At 36.2% G+C, this 23,639-nt stretch overlaps 1 protein-coding gene across 1 annotated transcript; it reads left to right on the top strand.

Annotated features, from left to right (window-relative positions):
* Positions 1-5,362: 5,362 nt before the first annotated feature.
* Positions 5,363-7,766, top strand: LOC141703550 (uncharacterized). Its single transcript, XM_074507037.1, has 2 exons — positions 5,363-6,102; positions 7,148-7,766. The coding sequence occupies exons 1-2, from the start codon at positions 5,466-5,468 to the stop codon at positions 7,453-7,455; spliced, it is 945 nt and encodes a 314-aa protein (XP_074363138.1). The 5' UTR covers positions 5,363-5,465; the 3' UTR covers positions 7,456-7,766.
* Positions 7,767-23,639: the final 15,873 nt, after the last annotated feature.

Raw genomic sequence — 23,639 nt, 5'->3', positions numbered from 1 at the left:
TAAGGACTTCTCTAATATAATATACGTGCAATATATATATAGTGCTCAATTATAAAACGTTTTTACTTATTCAAATTGATTTCCTAAAGAATAGGAGTTTGTTTCTCTTTCAAACTCTTTCTTCTATCTTCTGATTAAAACGTTTTATCCTCTACTAAATAGAAGAGATATTTTCTGAACGTTGGACTTCTGTGTTTCTCTTCTATCTAACGTATACATGAACGTCGGAAAACCATCCCAACGATCCTACACGGTATAATTGGATTCTAGCCGTTGTAATTTGTTGAGGTTATTTTCAAATGTTAATGTATGGTTATATATATATATATGTGATTTCTTGCAGTTTTTATGACTGACGAATTTGCAAGTATGAACACATACAACTCCTGATCTTTATTGTTTCTAAAATACTCTCGAGCTCTAATTATATACACGTGTTTTATCTTAGAGAGAGTCTATAGTTTGAGTTGTAACATTTATCATGTTCAAATTGTATTGATTAGTTGCTGGATAAGTTGGCTAGGGAAATAAGGGTTTAGTGGTACTTGCTAGAGGAGTTTGTACTACGGGGTAGTATAGTACTTAGAGAGCATATTCTTAAACAGGGTTTCAGCAAGCCATTATCAGCAGCAGGGATAAAGGAGATATATTGTTGTATCTTGTAGTTGTAACTTTCATTAATTAATAATATATTCTCTTACCAAGTTGGTAAGGGACCAGGATGTAGACCATAGGGGATTAGGGGTCGAACCTGGTTAAAATTCTTGTGTGTTCTATTTACTTTTTTGCACATTATTTTCTGCATTGCATTTAGTCATCTCACGTTACTATCATTGTCAGATTATAGTTTAGTTGATAAAATCTCAGTAAGCTATTATCGGGTAAAATTTAAAAGTAATCCTAATTAGTCATAATCACCTATTCACCCCCTCTCTAGGTGTAATTTGATATCACGCACAAGTTGTTACTGATTGGTGTTTTTACGTATAAGGTGTTTAAGTTTTTTTAAGAAAAACAATTATTTTAATGTTAATTATACATACATATATATATATGTATATATATTTATCACTTAAAATTAAAAATGGCCTATTAATATTTTTTTACAGAGAATCGAGAATTTAGCTCCACTCAATAAATTATTTAAATATCTACTTTAATTTTACAACATGTAAATTTATATATATATATAATCAAAAAATAATGTTAAAATTAAAATATATATATATAATTTTATTATTTATATTGATAAACAAAATTTAAGAATCAATTTTTTATTCAACCCAGCAATGAAACATCTCGGATCCGCCCCGGTCATCCGACAAATTTATCATGTAATCTTAATAAAAGCCTCTGTTCAGTCATGTTCAATTTTATCATTTGAAAAGTTATCAGGAGATATGCAGAATGTATGGAGAAGGTTTACACGCAATACGAAGTTGTGTTCCCAAGTTATTTTTTGTTTGTTCATTTTAGCAAAATATAGATGTGCGTATTTTTTTTTGAATGCAAACCAGGATACATGTTAATGCAGTATAAAGTGCGGGAATATTGTAATTTGTTCAAAGTTAATTAACTTTGATAATGAAGTTATTTGTAAGTTACATGCAATTGAGGATTCATACCAATTTAAACTGAAAAAAGTGTTACATGTAGGGGTGAGCAGAAAACCACTTACACCATACCAATCCGGACCGTAAAACGCGGTTTTCAATTTTCGTGGTGCGGTTGTGATTTGAATTTTTAATAAACCGTGCGGTGCGATATGAATTATGATTTTAAATTTCTGAAATATGGTTCAACCGCACCGCACCACAATATTTAATATATATATATATATATAATACTTATATTTCATGATTCCACTTAACGTATTAGGAGTGCTTGCTGAGTGATCATCTTGTTTCTGTAAGACCAATTATTGCGTGGTGATCATCATATTTGTATTTTTTCAAAAATAATGAGACACAAGGTACAAAACCACATATTTAATAGTGAACTCATTTAATTGCCGAGCCAAACATCTACATTAAACTTTAGGGGGTGAAATTTCTAATTTGTATTATTGAAGAATATTGACGACTTTGTTATATTATTCGAGAATTTAATTAAATTTAAGTTTTGTATTTATTTAAAATTTTCAAACTTGTAATGTATAAATCGTAGTGAACCGCACCGCACCACATTTTGTGGTGTGGTTTAAGCGGTTTTTGAGGGTACGCGGTGCGGTTGCGGTTTGGAAATTTGATCAAACCGCATGTGCGGTTTGGTTTGCGGTTTGAGAAAAAAAACTGCACCGCCCGCAACTCACCCCTAGTTGCATGTACTGCTACAACCTGTGCGATGTACGGGTTATTTTTAATATTACATATTTTTTTAAATTTAATTTAAAGTAAAAAATTTAAATTATGAAGCTTATTTATTTGAAATTTTAATAATATGATTTGATAAAACTTATTAATATACACGTAGGTTTATAAGTTAGTGATATTATGGTTTTAAAAAATAATGTAATGATTGAAATTTATATTTTTATCAATATTTATAGGTGTGTTTACGAAAAATTATTATATTTAATTAAAAGGTAAATTTTAGTTGAGATCAATAGAATACGAATTATTATTAGTGTGTTAATCGACCAAATCCAACTAACTATATTCATATTTATGTTAGTTTAATATGTTTAAATCCGAATCAATAATAAAATTTAATGTGTCTATAGTAAAAAGTTTATGTTAGCTTAAGGCCCGTCATATCAACCAAATTCAGTTAATTATACTCACTATTTTGTTTAATTATATTTTAGTTCGGGGTGATTTTTTTTTAGACCAAATGAATAATATGTATTATTTTGTTTTAGTTTTGATGATATTATATCGACCCCACTGATTTTCTTTTAAATTTTTATTTTGTTATAATCCGGTCCAATAGTATAATATTTTTAGCGGGATCAGTATTATTTATTATTTTATTTTAGCCTGATTCTTCAAATCTAACTAACTATAAGTAGTTTTTTTAATTTTTTTATTTAAAGTTGGATCAATAATAGAATTTTGTTTAGCCTGGCTGGGTGAATTTTATATATTATTTTTGTTTTAACGAAAATCATTAGATATATTAGAGTCTCTTATGCATATTTATCTATTTATGAAAATATTTTATTTTAAATATTACTATAATTACGGTGATCAGATCGACTATTAACTAAACTTTTATTATTTCTTTTTTAATATAAAAATACAGATAATAGTATAGATTTTCTTATTCAATGTACTCGTTGCGATGTAAGTAAATTATATGTATGCTTGAATGCATCAATTTATGCCCATTTGAAATTTTTATAATGCTCCTGCTTATGACCTTAGTTAAAATTAAAAAAAAATCTAATGAATTTTTATAGTTAACATGTAAGATGTATTTTACATGAACATATAAAATTTTCAATATTTCATTTTTCATATAAAAATAATATATATATATATATAAATAGATAGATAATATTTTATTATATAACATTTCCCGTAGTTTTATTTTTGGAGAAGATTTCTAACGAGATACAATTTGAAAAAAAAAAGTGTTTTATTTGTAAAATAAAAAATTCCTCCGGCCTCCGCCTCTCGTTAGATACATGGTGTCAACAGTGCCATTGTCTATCGATACGATCCAAATTGAACTACACTTTAATTTGTGAAACATTTATCGAATCGAATCGGCGTTAATACAATTAATGAACATAAAGTAAAAAGAGAATTAAAGCAGTAATTAAAGGTATAAAAATCCGGCAGCAGTGAGTATTGTGTTGTTCATGTGAGGTCCTAATAAGATATGCCTCTCTATTTACATACATGAGAAGATAATTGGTAAATATATATTATTTAATTAAAATTAATTAAGGGTAATTAAATAAAAATGATAAAATAAGTAAGTGAGGGTAGTAAAGTAATTTTTGCAAGTACCGACCGACCAACTACCAAAATTTTAATATTACATTTATTATAATATAACTAGGTTAAAACCCGTGCCATGCACGAATGCACAAATATTTGTTAATATTATATAAATTTTTTAAAGAAAAATATCTTGAATTGAATTTTTTAAATTTGTTTATTAATCTTTTTATTTCTAACTTTTTAAATGATTATATTAATACCGTATATGTTCATAGTTTTTAAAAAATATTATGGTAGCGATTTTATAGTTTTTTGAGAATAAAAATATAATGTTTCTATCATGTTAGAACTTTAACAAATATATTATTTTATAGAGGTTATTACTTAATCGATAAATTATAATAGCTATATGAAAAAGATAACCCGGGTTGGCTCAATTGATTAAAGAGAGGAAAACTATCCTCTTGGCTCTTGGTCAATGTGGTTTAACTACGATAAAAAAAGAAGAAGATAATAATACTGATTGAATGATATACTTTTATTGATCATTTTATGCGTGTTTTAAAAATAATCATTATTATATTTAGTTAAAATTTAATTTTCGGTTAATATTAATAGGATACGAATTATGTCTAATTTGATATTAATTTGATTTATTCCGTATTAATGGTTTACTTAATTTTATTTTAGCCCATGGCCCATTATTATAACCAAATTCAACTAATTAAATTCAGTTTAATTTTAATTTTTTATGTCCGGATCAATTAAATAGTTTTGTTTTAGCCCGAATAATTAATATATGTGATTTTATTTTAGTTGGTTAAATTATATTTTAATTATTTTTGGATGACTAATATATATAATTTCATTCATTTTAATTCAATAGTATAATACTATAATTTTTTAGACGGATTGGTAGTATTTGTTTTTTTTCTTAACCCAATGCACATTATATCAATTAAATTCAACTAATTATATTTAGTTTACTTAAATTTATTTTAGTGTTGAAATATCAATTAGAATAACATAAAGTAAATATGAATTAGAATTTAAAATTGGTAGAAAAAGTTGATTTTAATATCAATTAATAATAATATAGAGTTTGATATGAAATAGAATTTAAATTGATAGAGGAAGTTGACTACAATATCAATGAGAATTGGAATTGACCGATCGGCTAACTTATAAATTAGATATAAAATAAATAATTAAGGATAATTAAGTAATTTTAGCAAGTACCAATCGACCAACCAAATTTATAGTATAGATATAGATGTTTCACATCCTAAATCCATACTGTAATTTAGAATTTAAACAATAATTATGATTTTTTATTGGTTAAAAAAAAATCAAACCTTTTTTCTTGTGAACTTGTTACAATAATAGGCACTGTTGAAGTAATAATTATATGATACAATATTAAATATTTAGTAAAGTGAAAAAAGACTCTCACTCTCACTCAGTATCACACACTTCTCCTGTTTAGTCATTGCTCACAATAAAAACAAAACGGCAAATACTAACCAGTCTCTCTCCCCATCCATTCTATCCATCTCTCTCTCTGAATGCCAAACAATGTCATCTGAGCCACCAAACTCCATCCACCGCCGTCACCAGCCACCACAACACCACCACTTGCCACAACTAGTTCAGGGTAACATTACCATAGCTACCTCCTCCGCCACAAACACTCCAACTTCTCCTGTAATTTATCGTGAATACCGCAAAGGCAACTGGACACTAGAAGAAACTCTAGTACTCATCACCGCCAAAAGACTCGATGACCAACGTCGCTCCAAGCCTACCACTATGGACCCCACTATGCCTCGGCACACCGGGGAGCTACGGTGGAAATGGGTGGAGAACTTTTGCTGGAACAATGGTTGTCTACGTAGCCAAAACCAGTGCAATGATAAATGGGATAATTTACTACGGGACTACAAGAAGGTACGCGAATACGACACGAAAATCTCGCAATCAACAAATCTTCCTTCTTATTGGGCTATGGATAAACAACAACGTAAGGATCATAATTTACCATCAAATTTAACTCAACAAATTTATCAAGAACTTCAAGATGTTGTTCAGAAAAAGAGCCCACTCAAAATCCTACCACCCCCTACCCCACAACCACCAATGCCTGCCGCCATGCATCAACAACCACCACCTCCTCCTCCTCCCTCCACGGTGGCTCCGGCAACAGTTGTATCAGGTAAATAAAATATATATTTTCATGATTGTAATTAAGGTTATTGTCCGGAAGCTAATGTTATGGTCAAACCTGCAGAGTTTGAAAACTCTGTACCCACCACATTATGTACACAGGCCTCATTCATTATATTGGAATGATACCGTACAGTCAAACCCTTTAAAATTACATTTTCATCCTTCTTTCTTAAAATCTTTTGTTTTTGTGGAGTAGTATCACACTATTATTGATTTATTGTGGGCCTTTTCTTATTTTGGACGGTGCGATATAAACGAACAGTAATGAAAAAGTAGAAAATTTCAAGTAATAAAATCTACATCACCCGATACACATATTTCCTATCCTGTACTTGACTAGTAACCAATTAAGTAACCATTTATATGTATACAGTTGTGTGTATATATAAAAGAAAGATAATGTTGGTATGGGAGACTGAGATAGTCCATGCGTGATACAATCATGCAAACTACTTGTATGCATTGCCATTTAGGTTACACTTTATGAAAGATTTTTATAATTGCTACTCATTTCTTCTTAAAAGACCTAAATGATTTATTTTAGAGCTACTTTTTAGAACAATAATAGCTATTTTCTTTTTACAAAAGTATGAACAAGATCTAAAGGGTAATCATAAGAACAACAAGCTCTTCCATATACAGAATTGCATTGCATGGAATGCAAGTCATACAATCATGTTTTAGTTTATTTTATTAGAAAGACGTACAATTTTTTTATAAATGTTCAACTAGCTAGCTAGCTGTGAACACACCCACCACGCTTGCCTTTGTACTTTTCGCAGCTTTTTACAAGTCTTAGATCTGGAAACAGACTGCTCTATACAGATCAATTAAATTTATTGTATAAAATGTTGAATTTTCTTTGTTCTTATAGTAATTATACGTTTATAACTGCATATACAGATAATAATTAACACGCACATGTGTGTGATCATTTGTTTTGTATTGGGTTTAGGGTTTTTATAAAAAGGAGTAATCAGTTATCATATTTGTTTTAACCTATTTTGTGTGACAAATTTGAGAAAATGCAGAAGCCTCGGTCTCATCAGAGACTGACTGGGGCAGTAATCTTGATCCGGACGCTAAGCGCAAGAGAGTTCGAGACATTGCATCAAGCATTCTTCATGGAGCTTCATCATTGGCACGAGCCCTAAAACGCTGCGAGGAGAAGAAAGAGAAGCGACACCGTGAACTTATGGAGCTTGAGGAGCAGCGGATTCGCCTTGACGAAGCTCAAAATGAAGCCCAGAGGGAAGGTGTTGCCAGTCTCGTTGCTGCAGTAAATAATCTTTCTGGTGCTATTCAAACTCTAGCTTCGGACCAGCGGCCGGCATCTTGATGATCATCAAGCCTTACTTACTGATTAACTTGATTGATTGCAGCTTAAAATGTCGATCGAGTGAATAAATATTATGATTTACAATATGATATTATTATGTGCAGAATTCTAGGGTTTATTAAGAGTTGTGACTGTTATTTGCGGATGAATCGATGTTGATGTTAAAAACGTTACGCAGAAAACCCTAGTTGATTGTGGCCGGACCGCGCTCGCATAGATGCAAATAGTAGAAAAGACTGCATGATGTGATCGTTGGGTTTGTTCGTTCTTATAAAGGATGATTATATATTGCTATTGTTATTTATCAATCAGATTTATTTTTCATGTGCCAAGTTTGTTTCATGAATTATAATCATGCATGGTAATTCAAACTAATCTCATCAACAAAATTTGTTTTATAAATTAAATAATTATATCCTATGTTTATTTAAGATTTAAGGGTAGGGGTGCACTCTAATCCTTTAAAATTTTATACTAATTCTTTAAAAATTTATATTAAGTCTGTTTTGAAGGATAATTTTTTAGATTGAAATATAATCTTTTAAATTTTCCAATACGGTGACTTGTTTGTAGGGGATAAAATAATATCTTCTCACACCTAATATTAGATATGATTATAATCATATTCTCTATTTAACTGAAACAAATATTGATAGTACATATAGCTCCTGCAAGGTCTAGTCCTGGACTCCTAACTCCAGATAGCTTTCGGAAGGACTAGTCCTGGATTCCTAACTCGGTCTAGTCCCGCGCACTGCTGGTCCTGACTGGCCCAGTCCCGCAAGCCCAACCTTGAGAAATCCCAGCACGTGAGGCACTGGCCCAAGCACACGACAGGGACAATTGTCACACATCAATCATGAGAATAATCAGGGCACGTGTCAGAAGATCTTCAGAACATTCCTCGACCAGTCTCGCGCTGACACGTGTAAAACATCCACTCCAACCAGGTGTTCTCCGCTCCCAGAACCGTTGACTACGATTTAAAGGTACCAACCCCAAAACCCTATCCTTGGGCTATAAATAGCCCAAGAAGGTAAGGTTTTGAGGTTAATCACTCTCTTACACTCATATACACACACAACCACCCTGCATTCATATATATCTTCATCTTTCCCAAAAGCGAGTTCTTACTCTCATGCCGGAGGCGCCGCGAGACTCAAACCCCCCTTCCAGTGTTGTTTTATAGGAACCCCACCACAGCTACACCCCCACAGCGGCGAAGGATCCAGGCACGGCGTCGAAGGAGCGGCCCCGCCATCAGGAGTTATCATTTGGCGCTAGAAGGAGGGGCTCTCCATCCTTGGGTCTCGGTGCCCCTGGATTCATCTTCATCAGCAAACTCTTGAAAGAGTCCATTTCTTTAACTTGTAAGAACCCAAGCACCCAAACTCTTCCATAAACATGAATGTTGTTTATTGAAGCCACGTCTGTGTGTGCTCGTTATTTTAGGCCACGTTTGTGTGAGCCCTGTTTTGTTGATTTAAGCTACGTTTGTGTGTGCTATTGTTGGTTTTGATCGTTTCAAAACCCTGATTTCGTTCTAGTTTGAATATTGCATTTGTATTCTAAAACCCCACTACGCTTATTCTACCATGTCGTTGAGTAGTCCCAGAAGATTGTTTAAACTAGTCCCAGAAAGCTGTTTGTTACTGCTTGTTATTTTTTGGGATACTTTTTGCGGTTTTCGTGAAGCAACCTTAGATTCGTATTGTTAGTTGGAAATTTTTGTTAGTTGTTGGTATTTTTGAGAAATGGCAAGACCAGAAAAGCATACTTCTGGGAGACCATCTGCTAGCACTCAGGGCCAGGAGCCAGACCACTCCCAGACCCTTGATCCAGGAGCCGATAGAGAAGCGTTTCAGGAGCAACCATTGCAACACTCACCCAAGACGCCAGAAGCCTTATTGAGCTTAACCAATACAAATACACCAATGTCCCGGTGACCGAAGAGCACATGGCCAACCTTACAAGTGATGAACTGGCAGAAGCAATCCGGCTCTACAGGCAGGAGCAAACTCGACTCCAGGAAGAAGCCGAACTTGACGAAGAACCGGAGGAGTCCGGGGACTCCCAACAATTTAAAAGATCCGCCTTTGACCGGATTAGATCTAAGGGAAAGAAAAACAAAAAGGATCAGACTAATAAGAAAGAAGCAGAAGATGCTAAGCAGAGAAGGTTGGAAGATATGCGCGGGGAAATCAGAAAATAGGAAGAAGCAAAGCTCGAGCTAAAGAAAAGAAGCCACCACTAGTCCAGACAAGATATTAGTCAGGACTATAACAACCATATTTACTTAGAATTAATTTTCTAAGTAAAGAAGCCACCACTAGTCCGGACAAGATATTAGTCAGGACTAGAGCAACCATATTTACTTAGAATTACCACTAGTCCGGACAGATATTAGTCAGGACTAGAGTAACCATATTTACTTAGAATTAATTTTCTAAGTAAAGAAGCCACCACTAGTCCGGACAAGATATTAGTCAGGACTAGAGCAACCATATTTAGTTAGAATTAATTTTCTAAGTAAAGAAGCCACCACTAGTCCGGACAAGATATTAGTCAGGACTAGAACAATCATATTTACTTAGAATTAATTTTCTAAGTAAAGAAGCCACCACTAGTCCGGACAAGATATTAGTCAGGACTAGAGCAACCATATTTACTTAGAATTAATTTTCCAAGTAAAGAAGCCACCACTAGTCCGGACAAGATATTAGTCAGGAGTAGAGCAACAATATATACCTAGAATTAATCTCCTAAGTAAAGAAGCCACCACTAGTCCGGACAAGATAGTAGTCAGGACTAGAGCAAACATATTTACTTAGAATTATTTTTCTAAGGCAAAAGCAACCACTAGTCCGGACCAATGTTGAACCTGGACTAGAGCAAACATATTTACTTAGAAAAAATTTTCTAAGGCAAAAAATAATCCTAGTCCGGGGTCATGCTTGAACCCGGACTAGCACAATGATCTTATACTTAGAAATATTTTTTCTAAGGCAAAAAACAATCCTAGTCTGGGCCATGCTTGAACCCGGACTACCACAATGATCTTATACTTAGAAAAAAAAAATCCAAGGCAAAAAGAAAACATTTCTCTCCCTCAAACCGGATTCGGGGCAATAAACAAACACATTTTTCTCAAAGCAGCCAAATTTTCTCTACTTAGACTTGGGTTGGTCTGTACACACCCAACCCGGATTGGGGGCAATAAAAGAACAAGTTTTCCTCTAAAGCCAGCAGGACTCTCCATCTTTGAATCCAGATTGGTCTTACATAGTCCATCAATACCCTGGGTCCCGCAACACCCTAGTCCAGAAACACCCGGGTCCAGCAACAACCAGGTCCAAGGACACCAATGTCGAGGAACGCCCGGGTCTAGCAACAACATCTAGGTCCCGCAACACCCGGGTCCAGCAATATCCCGGGTCTCGCAACACCCCGGGTACAACAATACCCCAGGTCCCGCAACACCCTAGTCCAGCAACATCCGGGTCCAGCAACATCCGGGTCCAAGGACACCGAGGTCGAGGAACTCCCGGGTCCAGCAACAACACCTAGGTCCAAGAACAACACCTAGGTCCAACTGTTGGATTTTTATCGCAGCGGAGGCATGGTAAAACACTTTTACACATATAAAATCCAAATAAAAGCATATAAATCGTAGTAAAAACATAGGGATCGATTACTAACCTTTAATATGCGATCCAAGAGCAACGATCGGAGATCCTTAGCAGCTGCTCCTCAAACGTGAAGCACTCCACCGGTATCCACCAAGAAAATGACGTTCAGGAGGAGGAGGAGGTGGAGAGAATTAGGTTTTATAAAATTTTGGGGTTAGAATAAAAATAGGGTTTATAATAGTATATTTATAGGCAAAATTTTCAGCTGAAATTTTCCCATAAAATATTATTATTATTAACCCATTTATTATTCTCATTAATAATTAAAACACCTTTTAATTATTAATCCTTTTTCTAAACACTTTAGAAATAATTCTCTCTCTAGATTTAATTTCCCAAAATTAAATTCTTAATTAATAATATTAAGAACTTTTATTAATTAATTTATAATCAATTAAATCTCATTTAATCAATTATTAAATTTGGCAATTAATTATTTATTTCATAAATAAATAATTATTAGCCATTATTAATTAATTCCTCCACCATTAAATCATTCTCTTTTTATGGTGTGACCCTGTAGGTTCAATATTAAGCCGGTAGTAGAAATAAATAATAATAAAACTATTTTATCATTATTTATATAAATTCTCTAATTTATTAAATATGATTAATTAATTAATCATATTTATTCTACATCGTGAGGGATAGTTCTCAGCATATCGCGACTATCCGGATAATACGAATTCACTGCTTAGAATACCAAGAACCTATTCAATGAGTAGTTACCGTACAATCAATTCCTTCTACCCTGCAATGTCACGATTAAATACAAGGCATGGAACTTGTGTCAAGCCTATCTTATTTAATCACTTGCTTTCCCATTCACTATGCTTAGTTCTATTTAATGTAAATTAGAAACTCCTTTCTAATTTCATTCACTCTGGCCAGAGATTCCTGAACTAGCATAAGTGGATCAGCATTGAACATTCTCTTCCTTCACTGGAAGGGGTAGATCCTTTATTTATTATACACTATCTTCGTGTACAAATTCCTATACCCAGTAGATCCCTTATAATTGTCCCTGGAGAGTAAGAACTAAACCAAAACATAGTTCAGTGTACACAAGATGACTATGATGACCTCAAGTCTAAGGATACTTGGTCAACTATCACTATGTGAACAACTGCTGACACATGAGTGAACTCCATCAGTTGTTTAGCTGTGTGAATCATGTTCAGTGAACTTATTCTATAATAAGCACCTACATACTAGCTATAGTGTCACCACACAAATATCTATGAGAACAGACATCCTTCATAATGAAGCAAGCATAGTATGTACCGATCTTTGTGGATTATTAATTACCAGTTACTAATCCTATGACCAGGAACTATTTAAGTTTAGAGTTATCATCTTTTATGTCTCACTATTATGATCTCATCATAATCCATAAAAGCTTTACTCTAAACTATGGTATATCTTATTTAAACACTTAAATAGATAGAGCCCGTAATAAAAACAAAACAAGTCTTTTATTAATATCAATGAAATCAAAACAGATTACATAAAAAGTTATTCCTAAATCCTAATACATGATTGGACTTAGGACATATTCCTTTCACCAACAACACCCGGGTCCAGCAACAACATCTAGGTCCCGCAACACCCCAGTCCAGCAATACCCCGGGTCCCGCAACACCCTAGTCCAGCAACATCCGGGTCCAGCAACACCCAGGTCCAAGGACACCGAGGTCGCGGAACGCCCGGGTCTAGCAACAACCCCTGGGTCCAAGAACAACACCTAGGTCCAGCAACACCCGGGTCCAGCAATACCCGGGTCCAGTAATATCCCAGGTCCCGCAACACCCTAATCCAGTAACACCCGGGTCCAGCAACAACCAGGTCCAAGGACACCGATATCGAGGAACGCCAGGGTCCAGTAACACCCGGGTCCAACAACAACATCTAGGTCCCGCAATACCTAGGTCCCACAACACCAAGGTCCCGCAACACCCCGGGTCCAGCAACACCCGGGTCCAGCAACACCCCGGTCCAATAATACCCCGGGTCCCGCAACACCCTAGTCCAGCAACATCCGGGTCCAGCAACACCCAGGTCCAAAGACACCGAGGTTGAGGAACACCCGGGTCCAGCAACAACACCTAGGTCCAAGAACAACACCTAGGTCCAGCAACACTCAGGTCCAGCAACAACATCTAGGTCCCGCAACACCCCGGTCCAGCAATAAACCAGGTCCCGCAACACCCCGGTCCAGCAATACCCCAGGTCCCGCAACACCCTAGTCCAGCAACATCCGGTTCCAGCAACACCCTAGGTCCCGCAACACCCTAGTCCAGTAACATCCGGGTCCAGCAACACCCAGGTCCAAGGACACCGAGGTCGAGGAACGCCTGGGTCCGGCAACAACACCCAGGTCCAAGAAGAACACCTAGGTCCAGCAACACCTGGGTCGAAAAATAATATCTTGGTCCCGCAACACCCCGGTCCAGCAATACCCCGGATCCCGCAACACCCTAGTCCAGCAACATCCGGGTCCAGCAACACCCAGGTCCAAGGACACCGAGGTCGAGGAACGCTCGGATCCAGCAACAACTAGGTCCAAGAAAAACACCTATGTCCAACAATACCTGGGTCCAGCAACAACATCTTGGTCCCGCAACACCCCGGTCCAGTAATACACCGGGTCCCGCAACACCCTAGTCCAGCAACATCCAGGTCCAGCAACATCCAGGTCCAGCAACACCCAGGTCCAAGGACACCGAGGTCGAGGAACGCCCGGGTCCAGCAACAACACCTAGGTCCAAGAACAACACCTAGGTCCAGCAACACCCAGGTCCAGCAACAACATCTTTGTCTCGCAACACCTCGGTCTAGCAATACCCCGTGTCCCGCAACATCCTGGTCCAGCAACATCCGGGTCCAAGGACACCGAGGTCGAGGAACGCTCGGGTCCAACAATAACATCTTGGTCCCGCAATACCCCGGTCCAGCAATACTCCGGGTCCCGCAACACCCCGGTCCAGCAATACCCCGTGTCCCGCAACACCCTAGTCCAGTAACATCTGGGTCCAAGGACACCGAGGTCGAGGAACGCCCGGGTCCAGCAACAATATCTAGGTTCAAGAGCACCTAGGTTTAGCAACACTGAGGTCCAACAACACCCAGTTCTAGCAACATCTGGGTCTAGCAATGCCCGAGTCCCGCACACTTGGACCCGACAACAACTCAAATTCTCCAACACAAATCCGGGTGGTCTACTGCAACGCAATCCGATTTGGGGGCAAGAAAATTACAAAATCTTCTAAGGACAACCAACTTTAGTCCTGATCGCTGAACTCAACGCATTCCGGACTGGGGGGCAAGAAAAGCTTAAATTCTTCTAAATACAACTGAACTTAGTCCTGATTGGCTGAACTCAACGCAATCCGGACTGGGGGGCAAGAAAAGCACAAATTCTTTTAAGGACAACCGACTTTAGTCCTGATGACTGCACTCAACGCAACCCGGACTGGGTGGCAAGAAAAGCTCAAATTCCTCTCAAGAAATCAAACCTTAGTCCGGATTGGATGAACTCACACAATCCGGACTAGGGGCAAGCAAAGCTCAAATTCTTCTAAGGACAACCAACCTTAGTCCTGATTGGCTGAACTCAACGCAATCCGAACTAGGGGCAAGCAAAGCTCAAATTCTTTCAAGGACAACCAACCTTAGTCCTGATTGGTTAAACTCAACGCAATCCGGACTCGGGGGGCAAGCAAAAATCAAATTCTTCTAAGAACAACAAACCTTACTCCTGATTGGCCGAACTCAGCGCAATCCGGACTACGGGGCAAGGAAATCTCAAATTCTTCTAAAGACAACCAACCTTAGTCCTGATTGGCCAAACTCAACCCAATCCGAACTGGGGCAAGGAAAGCTCAAATTCTTCTAAGAACAACAAACCTTAGTCCTAATTGGCCGAACTCAGCGCAATCCGGACTGGGAGCAAGAAAAGCTCAAATTCTTCTAAGAACAACCAACCTTAGTCCTGATTGGCCGAACTCAGCCCAATCTGGACTGGGGGCAAGGAAAGCTCAAATTCTTCTAAGAACAACAAACCTTACTCCTGATTGGCCGAACTCAGCGCAATTCGGACTACAGGGCAAGGAAAGCTCAAATTCTTCTAAAGACAACCAACCTTAGTCCTGATTGGCCAAACTCAACCCAATCCGGACTGGGGGACAAGGAAAGCTCAAATTCTTCTAAGAACAATAAACCTTAGTCCTGATTGGCCGAACTCAGCACAATCCGGACTGGGGAGCAAGGAAAGCTCAAATTCTTCTAAGAACAACCAACCTTAGTCCTGATTGACCGAACTCAGCCCAATCCGGACTAGGGGGGCAAAGAAAACTCAAATTCTTCTAAGAATAACAAACCTTACTCCTGATTAGCCGAACTCAACCCAATCCGGACTGGGGGCAAGGAAAGCTCAAATTTTTCTAAGAACAACTAACCTTAGTCGTGGTTGGCCGAACTCAGCGCAATCCGGACTGGGGGGCAAGGAAAGCTCAAGTTCTTCTAAATACACCAATCAAAAGCTCAAATTAATCAAATAAGCCCAAATTTACTCCCCCATCCAGAAAATCTTCATAAGGGAGTGGGGGCCACATGATAGTACATATAGCTCCTACAAGGTCTAGTCCTGGACTCCTAACTCCATATAACTCCTGGAAGGACTAGTCCTGGACTCCTAACTCGGTCTAGTCCCGCGCATTGCCAGTCCTGACTGGCACAGTCCCGCAAGCCCAACCTTGAGAAATCCCAGCATGTGAGGCACTGGCCCATGCACACGACATGGACAACTGTCACACATCAATCATGGGAATAATCAGGGCACGTGTCAGAGGATCCTCAGAACATTCCTCAACCAGTCCCGCGCTGACACGTGTAAAGCATCCACTTCAACCAGGTGTTCTCCGCTCCCAGAACCGATGACTACGATTTAAAGGTACCAAACCCAAAACTCTATCCTTGGGCTATAAATAGCCCAAGAAGGTAAGGTTTTGAGGTTAATCACTCTCTTACACTCATATACACACACAACCACCCTGCATTCATATCTATCTTCATCTTCCCCAAAAATGAGTTCTTACTCTCACACCGGAGGCGCCGCAGGACTCAAACCCCCTTCCGGTATTGTTTTGTAGGAACCCCACCATAGCTACACCCCCACAGCGGCGAAGGATCCAGGCACAATGTCGAAGGAGCGGCCCCGCCACCAGGAGTTATCAAATATCATATTCCTTAGTCTACCAAAACAAATATGGGATATAATTGGATAACCCCTTCACTAATTTTTTTATAACTTAAACAAATATGAGATCGAAAATTTAGATGATTATAATCATAAAATCTATACTATAATATAATAATCGGAATGAGTTATATTTTGATTCAACGGTTATTCTCCTTATTTTGGATATTAAAAATAAATAGTGTTATACACATGCTAAATTACTAAGTTGTTAAATTACTAGATATAGTTTCCTTATTCAGTTAAACTACGATTTATATATATATTTAAAATAATATCTAATTACATAAATAAAATTTAAAATATTCTTAAATATTTACGGAACCCGTGCATGACACGAGATTTAAACTAGTATACTTAATAACATGAAATAAATATGACCTTCGTGCTAAATGTCAGTACTACTTTCATTATTACAGAATAAATTTGATATGAAATTAATATTTATCGCTAAATAATTTTTTCACCCCATGAGTCTATTTCAGACGACGTTGAGACGGGATATCGATGGTATATATAGGGATTGCAGCTATCATACGTAAATATAGTTAGAAATAAAAAGATGTCCCTTGCAAAAGATATTACTAATTGCTATATATATTGACCAAAAAAAGGTATTACTATACAATATACATGTCAATTATCAATTATCATCTGATCACACATTTTATATATTATATAACTAGTTGAACAAATCGCTTTCCGCGCAGTTGAGAGATATTTTGCTAAAAAGATTTAGAATAGTATTAGTGAAACATCATTTTAAAATCTTATTTTTTATTTTTTTTTCCGATAAAATGAGATGCTGCATTTCATTCACCAAATTAAAATTTGCAATGTGGCATTTTGTAATATTTTAAAAAATAATTTTGTACAACTAATATTAATTTTTTATTTTTAATAAAATTATTATAATATATGGGAACGTTGATAAAAATTTTAACTTTTTTTGACTTTTTTTTAACTTTTAAAAATAACCTCCAACTATTTTAGTCTCTTAAAGGTGCTAAATTGTATAACAAATCACATCTTTATATGTGATTACTGTCCGATACAAAAATTTGATCCATGAGTTTTCGTGTGTTCTTCTATATGAATTAGTTTCGTGTTTCAAATATCCTGGAAGTTTAATGGCATTATTATCATTACCATTACGATGTTTGATATCTTTGAGCTCCTCTGTCGATTCATCATTCTGATAAACAGTAACTCTAAGGTCATGCAGATTTGCTCTTCCATGATTTATTCTTCAATTTCTCTTGATCAAACCTCAACCTTCTTCCAAATTTCAAAAAATAAATCAGCTTTTCTCCAACTTTATCATTGACAATTTATACTGATAAGATTTTCTGCAAATATTCAAGCTGTGTGTTATTCCCAATTCCTGTCAGATATCTAGTATCCCTCGGAATTAAAGCATCAACAACATACTTATCAGTTTTTGAATATCCCAAGCCACTTGTTCTACCAGCTTTTCTAGACTGAGAATTTCCACTATAGATCTTGTTTATAGTATCAAAAGAATCTCTAACTGGTGCAAGTTGCTTGCTTCCCCATAGTAACTTCTTCTTTTCTTCTAAGGTCAGTTCTGGTATATCAGAGTTTAAATTTTCTTAATCAGAATTTGTGAAATCAGCTTGTAGTTGACTTGAACTGTCAACAACTTGAGTAGTATCAGTGGTTGTGACTGGTTGAACTTCAGCAATTATTTCTTCATCAATTTGACCATTGTCATAGGTTGGTATCAGTTGTAATATATCAGCCCAATCAGCTCCAGAAATCATCTTTCTTTTCTTGTTGGACTGATTGGCTTCATCTTCTTGAGTCTTCTCTTTATCAGCATCATCATGAGATTCAACTACTGAATAGATTGGATCTATCAGTATTTGAGATATTTTAACCTTAGATGTTGATTTTTTCTTGGATCTTGCTTTAGGCTTTGGCTGTGATTTCTTGTCAACTTTCTCTTTCCCCTTATAACTTTTGTCAGCATTTAAAATTGCTTGAGACCTTAAAGGCCTTTCAGCATAAGTTTGACAGACCTCCTTAATTACTACTCCTTTTGTAGGTCTGCTACCAGGAACATCTTCATAAGGAGAAATAACATCAACATTTTCTGATCTCATTGACTTGAATTCTTCCTCCATAATCCTAAGTAGTTCCACATTAACTCCGAGACTTTCCCTTGTAAATATTCTTCTCCTCACCTCGGAATCAAAAGCTTGAATCTTTGATCCTTGTAGAATAGAGTTGTTTTATTCCCTTTCACTTTCAGAGTTTGTAGATACTGGCTTACTTCAGCACCAACTTCTATCTCCAGAATGCCTTGGTCATCATCAACATATGTGACTTTCAGAGTTTGCTGAGATTCAATCATAATCATAGTCAGTTCCCTACTTTGCACAGTCTTTGAGACTTGTCTTCCCAGATCTTCTCCTTTTTCCACCTTGTCCAGATTGACTAGTGATTTTAGATGTACCACTAGTACCAATCAGATCTCCACCTTGTCTCTTCAAGACCAACTCCCTCTTACTACCCTTGTTGTCACCATCAGGACCATTCTTATCAGCATCTGTCAATTTGAGCTGCTTGCATTTAGATTTCAATATTTTATCCCCCTTTTTAGCATCATCACCAAGTAGGAGGGAGACTATAAGCTCCATTGATTGATGTACCTCATCCAATTAACTAGACATCTTTGCTTGATTAGCTTCCAACTTAGCATGGTTGGCTTCCAATTTGTCTTGTCTAGTAAGGATAGGCCTCAACTGTTTGGTCATCTCATGGAAAGCAGTCAGCCTGGTTTCCCAGAAGGATTCCTTGAGCTTGTCTATCTCAGAGTTAGTATTAGCCTGAGTATTCTGAATAGTCTTGATCATAAGCGAAGAAGCTTTGAGATGAGTAAGGACATCAGGATTTATAATTTTCTGCTCCGTTGTCTCTAAATGCTCATAAGCATTAGCAACAGAGATTGGATATGAGAAATCCTTCCTTTTAGAATTCCATTCAGCAGTAGCATATTCCTTTTCATTCTTAGCTTGCAATTCATCTAATTTATGCTTCTTTTCCCATTCGGTTATACCTTCAGGAAAGATAACTTTATTAAGATCTTCATCAGATAGAAGTTGTACATTAACATCTCTTCCATCACTAGGTTCACTCTCATGACCAGATTCTTCATCAGCAACTAGCTCATGAACAAACTGTGGTAATTCATCTTCAGCATCAACATTTATTATAGAATCAGGAATTGGAGCAGTATGTGATCCAGCTGCTTCAGAAACTGCCATGTCTTCAACATTTAACTCCAAATCTTCAAGAATAGTGGTCATATAAGGTGGAGCTTCAGTATTTATCTCCAATACCTCAGTACTAGTTAAATTCTGGGGTGAGTCTGCAATGTTGGATTCATTTTGAATGGACTGTTCTGCAACTACATCACCAGCAGGAACAAGGAGAATAATAGAAGGTGGAATGAAAGATTGAGTGGACTGTCCTTCAGCAAGAACATGAATTATTACAGTGGATGGCATTGATATTTGAGTGGAATGCAAGAAAGTATCATTACTTAGACCTATAGGGAGAATATCAGTACTTGGTACATCAGAGTTTATCCGAGGGACTACAGACTGTTTTTCAGCAGCTTTTTCATGAGTACTTTGTGCACCTGCAAAATTTTCAACAAAATTACTTAAATATCTATTTTCTTTTAAAGTAGTCTCACTACTCCTCACAATACTCATCTCATGACTTTTGATAGTCAGAGTTTCCTCACAATGATTAACTAAATCATGACACTCATCTACCTCTCCTTTTGCAAGGTAAGGATCCTTCATCTCTTTAAATTTTTTTTTCTCTAAATCTGTTATCTCAGTCTCACAAGAAAGGATAAAAGTTTGTTGTCCTATAGAAATAAGAGGTGGCTGAGAAGAGTTGTATGTGATCATATGACTAGAGGTATTCCTTTGTAAAGGTCTAATCACAGTCATTTCATCATGATTTATAGAACTAAAAATAATTACTGATAATACAGAATCATTATTTAAATTAAATGCTGATAAAGATAGATCAATATTTATACCTTGTGCTTCTGAGGATTGACTACTGTGTAGACATCCAATAGAGGTACTGAAAGAATATCAACAGATGGTGGAGTTGGTTGTATTCTTCCTTCAGTATCAACTGCTAACACAATAAGAGTCAAGCCTTCACTACCACTTTGAGGTAGTGGTTCTTGTGGGGCTGGTGATTCAGGAGTTGCTTGATGACTTTGATACCCAGGTTCTTGTGTACTCCTCTTCTCACAAGCAGTGTCTGACTCCTGATAGGGATGGCAAATTAATCTGATCTGACGGATATCCGATCTAAAACCCGAAGTTTTGGATATACCAAACCCGAAGTTTTGGATTTAAATTTAGATTTGAATTTCAACTATACCGAACCGATACCCGATACGAAATCCGAAATCCAAAATCCAATCCAAACCCAATCCAAACCCGAAACCCGATTAAAACCGACATATTTATTATAGATTATATGTAATATTTTAGATATAATACATATAATTTACATATTTTTCTTATATTATTTGAGTAAAAGTAGATTATTATCAAGATTGTCAACACATACTTAGTAAATTATAACTTTTTATTTCAAAATCAGTTTTAATTATGTAAGATGTACTTTGTATATACTTATAAAAAAATAATTTGTGATGAAATACTAAATATTATGTTATCAACATATCATATATATTACTTACTGTGTCAACCGGTGTAATATAATGTGTTTAACTACTTATTAGTTAATGTATTTTAATTTTAGCTATCATATAAATGTGATTAATAGTGTTTATATGTATAAATAATATTAAATTTGACTACATTATTCATAATTTTGGATACCCAAAAATACCCGATCTGAACCGAAACCTGACGGATTTGGATTTGGATAACCCAAAATTTTTTGGATTTGGATTTTAAAATACCCGATTTGAACCCGACCCGTTGCCATCCCTACCGCTTGAGCAGCTTCAAGTTTCAATCCAGTTGATCCCTTAGCAGAATGAGACTTAAAAACTTTGCAGATAGATTTGAATTTTGAAGCCTCGGCAGATATCTTGGCTATAACTGAATCATGTCAGTCCTGGATTGAACATTCAGCAAGAGGTGCAATTTCTTCTACATCCCTTTGAGACATAGGTTCTTGTGTGGCTGGATCAGTATTTGTAGTAGCTGTTGTATCACTTTGAGATACAGGTTCTTATGTGCTTGATCCTTGAAACATGTTTTGTTTCTGCAACCTCTTGGCTATCTTCTCTACTTGCTCATGAGTGACCTCCCTCACTTTTTTCTTCAGCTTCACTGGAGAATCAGAAATTTTCACAGGTGCATCAACATTTGACTATTGCTGAGCATCATTATTTGTCTCCTCAGCTAACTCCTATTTGAGCTTCAGCTTTGGTTGAGCATAGTAGGTCTTGACCAACTTCTTCTTGATCCTTGGTCTCAGGCTTAAATTAGTTTGAACAACATCATCAGTGGTTGTGCCCTCATCAGTTAATAATACAACTAAACTTGAAGTAGAATCAGCTTTTAAATTTTTGAACTTTGATGATAAAGGAGCATTTTCTTCATCACTTGATTCTAAATCACCAAGTACAAGTTTTCTCCTAATAGATTCTGAAGATTTAGAAGAATGAGAAGCTTGAACATAATCATTTTTATGTGCTACATCATTATTTGCAGCACTTGCTCTTTGACAAGAAGGCCTAGCAGATTGAATAGTAATGTCCTGTGAATTCTCTATAAAAATAATAACCATAGTAGCCAACTATGTTGGTTTCTTTATTTTTACAACAGGTGGCTTTTGGGAGGCATCTGAGGTGGATTGTGTTTGCGTTTGGGTTGCAGTGCCTGGGTGAGCTACAGGTGGGTTACCAGCTGTTATTTCCTGCAGCTTAGCACTCTGTTGGTTTTGCAGACCATAAGTACTCTCAGAATGCCTTACAATTAGCAAGTTCCTGTAAATCACTAGCAACCTTAAAGGTGCAAAAACAACTTTTTCTAAATATTTAGAAATAAGATCAGAGAAAGCTATCTTGGTGAGCTTAAAAACTGACACAATCTGATTAGCAGGGAAACATACATTAAAAATCAACTGACAAAATCTAGCATAATATACTACATCCCTATCAGTTGTTAATCTATCCCCTATAAAATTTAAAACAACTATACCAAAATCATAATTTGCACCATGAATTAAAGAGTACCCAATTTGCTGAGTCATAATTGGAAGGGCATCAAAGTTTGTGCATTTGTTGTTGAAAGCCCTTGTAATGCAGCCAAAGAAGAAGTTCCACTCCTTTCTCAACCCATTCCTCTTCAGTTGGCACAGAGTCCTCATGTCCTTGTCATAGCCAATCTCCATGAAGAATCTTCTCATTTCTGCATCCCCAACTAGTGTAGCATAAGAATTAGGAGTAGGGAGATGAATAGCATCATGAACAATTTGAGGAGTGGCAACCATCCTCTAATTGTCAAATTCAAAAATAATGTTTGGAGTGTCTGCCTCTCCTTCATCATCATATAGACCAGTTCTCCATAAAGCTATAGCCTTGTCTCCAGAAATAATTGTTAGAGCTATGAGAGCATACCCAACCTCACTCGACCTTAAAAAATCTTGAAAAATATGGAAATCAAGATTTATTACAATATTTTCCAAGATTGCAGTGTAGTTATTTGTGTTGAATTTGGAACCGCCATAGTTGAAAGGCTTAGAAGTAGAAGGTGAAGACATGATTTTCTGTAAGTAATTTGCTTAAAAACTGATTAAGGGTTCAGAGTTTAGGCTCAAGAGAAAAAGAGAGTAACAAGATAATCAGAAATTGATAAAATGATAATTAAAAATCAAAAATTGATTTTGTTTACCACTCTACTCCACTACTCAGAAACTTTTCACCTTTGTGGGACACGTGGCATAAGTTTATTGACTGAAAAGTAATCATGGATGCATGCAATTATGACATTAAATACGTGCACAGTTACCAAAAGTAATGTTTGATAGATTACTCAATCCCTTTCCCTATCCTCACGCCATCAAATAACATCTATAAAAAATTAAATTTTCCCACTAAACTACTGCTTCAACAAATAATTAAAATATTGACCAAAAATATATTTTGAATAAATTCAAAATATCATCAGAATTAAAAAGTCAATTAGGAGTTGACCAATATC

The sequence above is a fragment of the Apium graveolens genome, unplaced genomic scaffold (assembly GCF_009905375.1).
Source record: "Apium graveolens cultivar Ventura unplaced genomic scaffold, ASM990537v1 ctg673, whole genome shotgun sequence".
NCBI classification, from domain to species: Eukaryota; Viridiplantae; Streptophyta; class Magnoliopsida; order Apiales; family Apiaceae; genus Apium; species Apium graveolens.
This window is presented reverse-complemented; position numbering and strand designations above follow the sequence as displayed.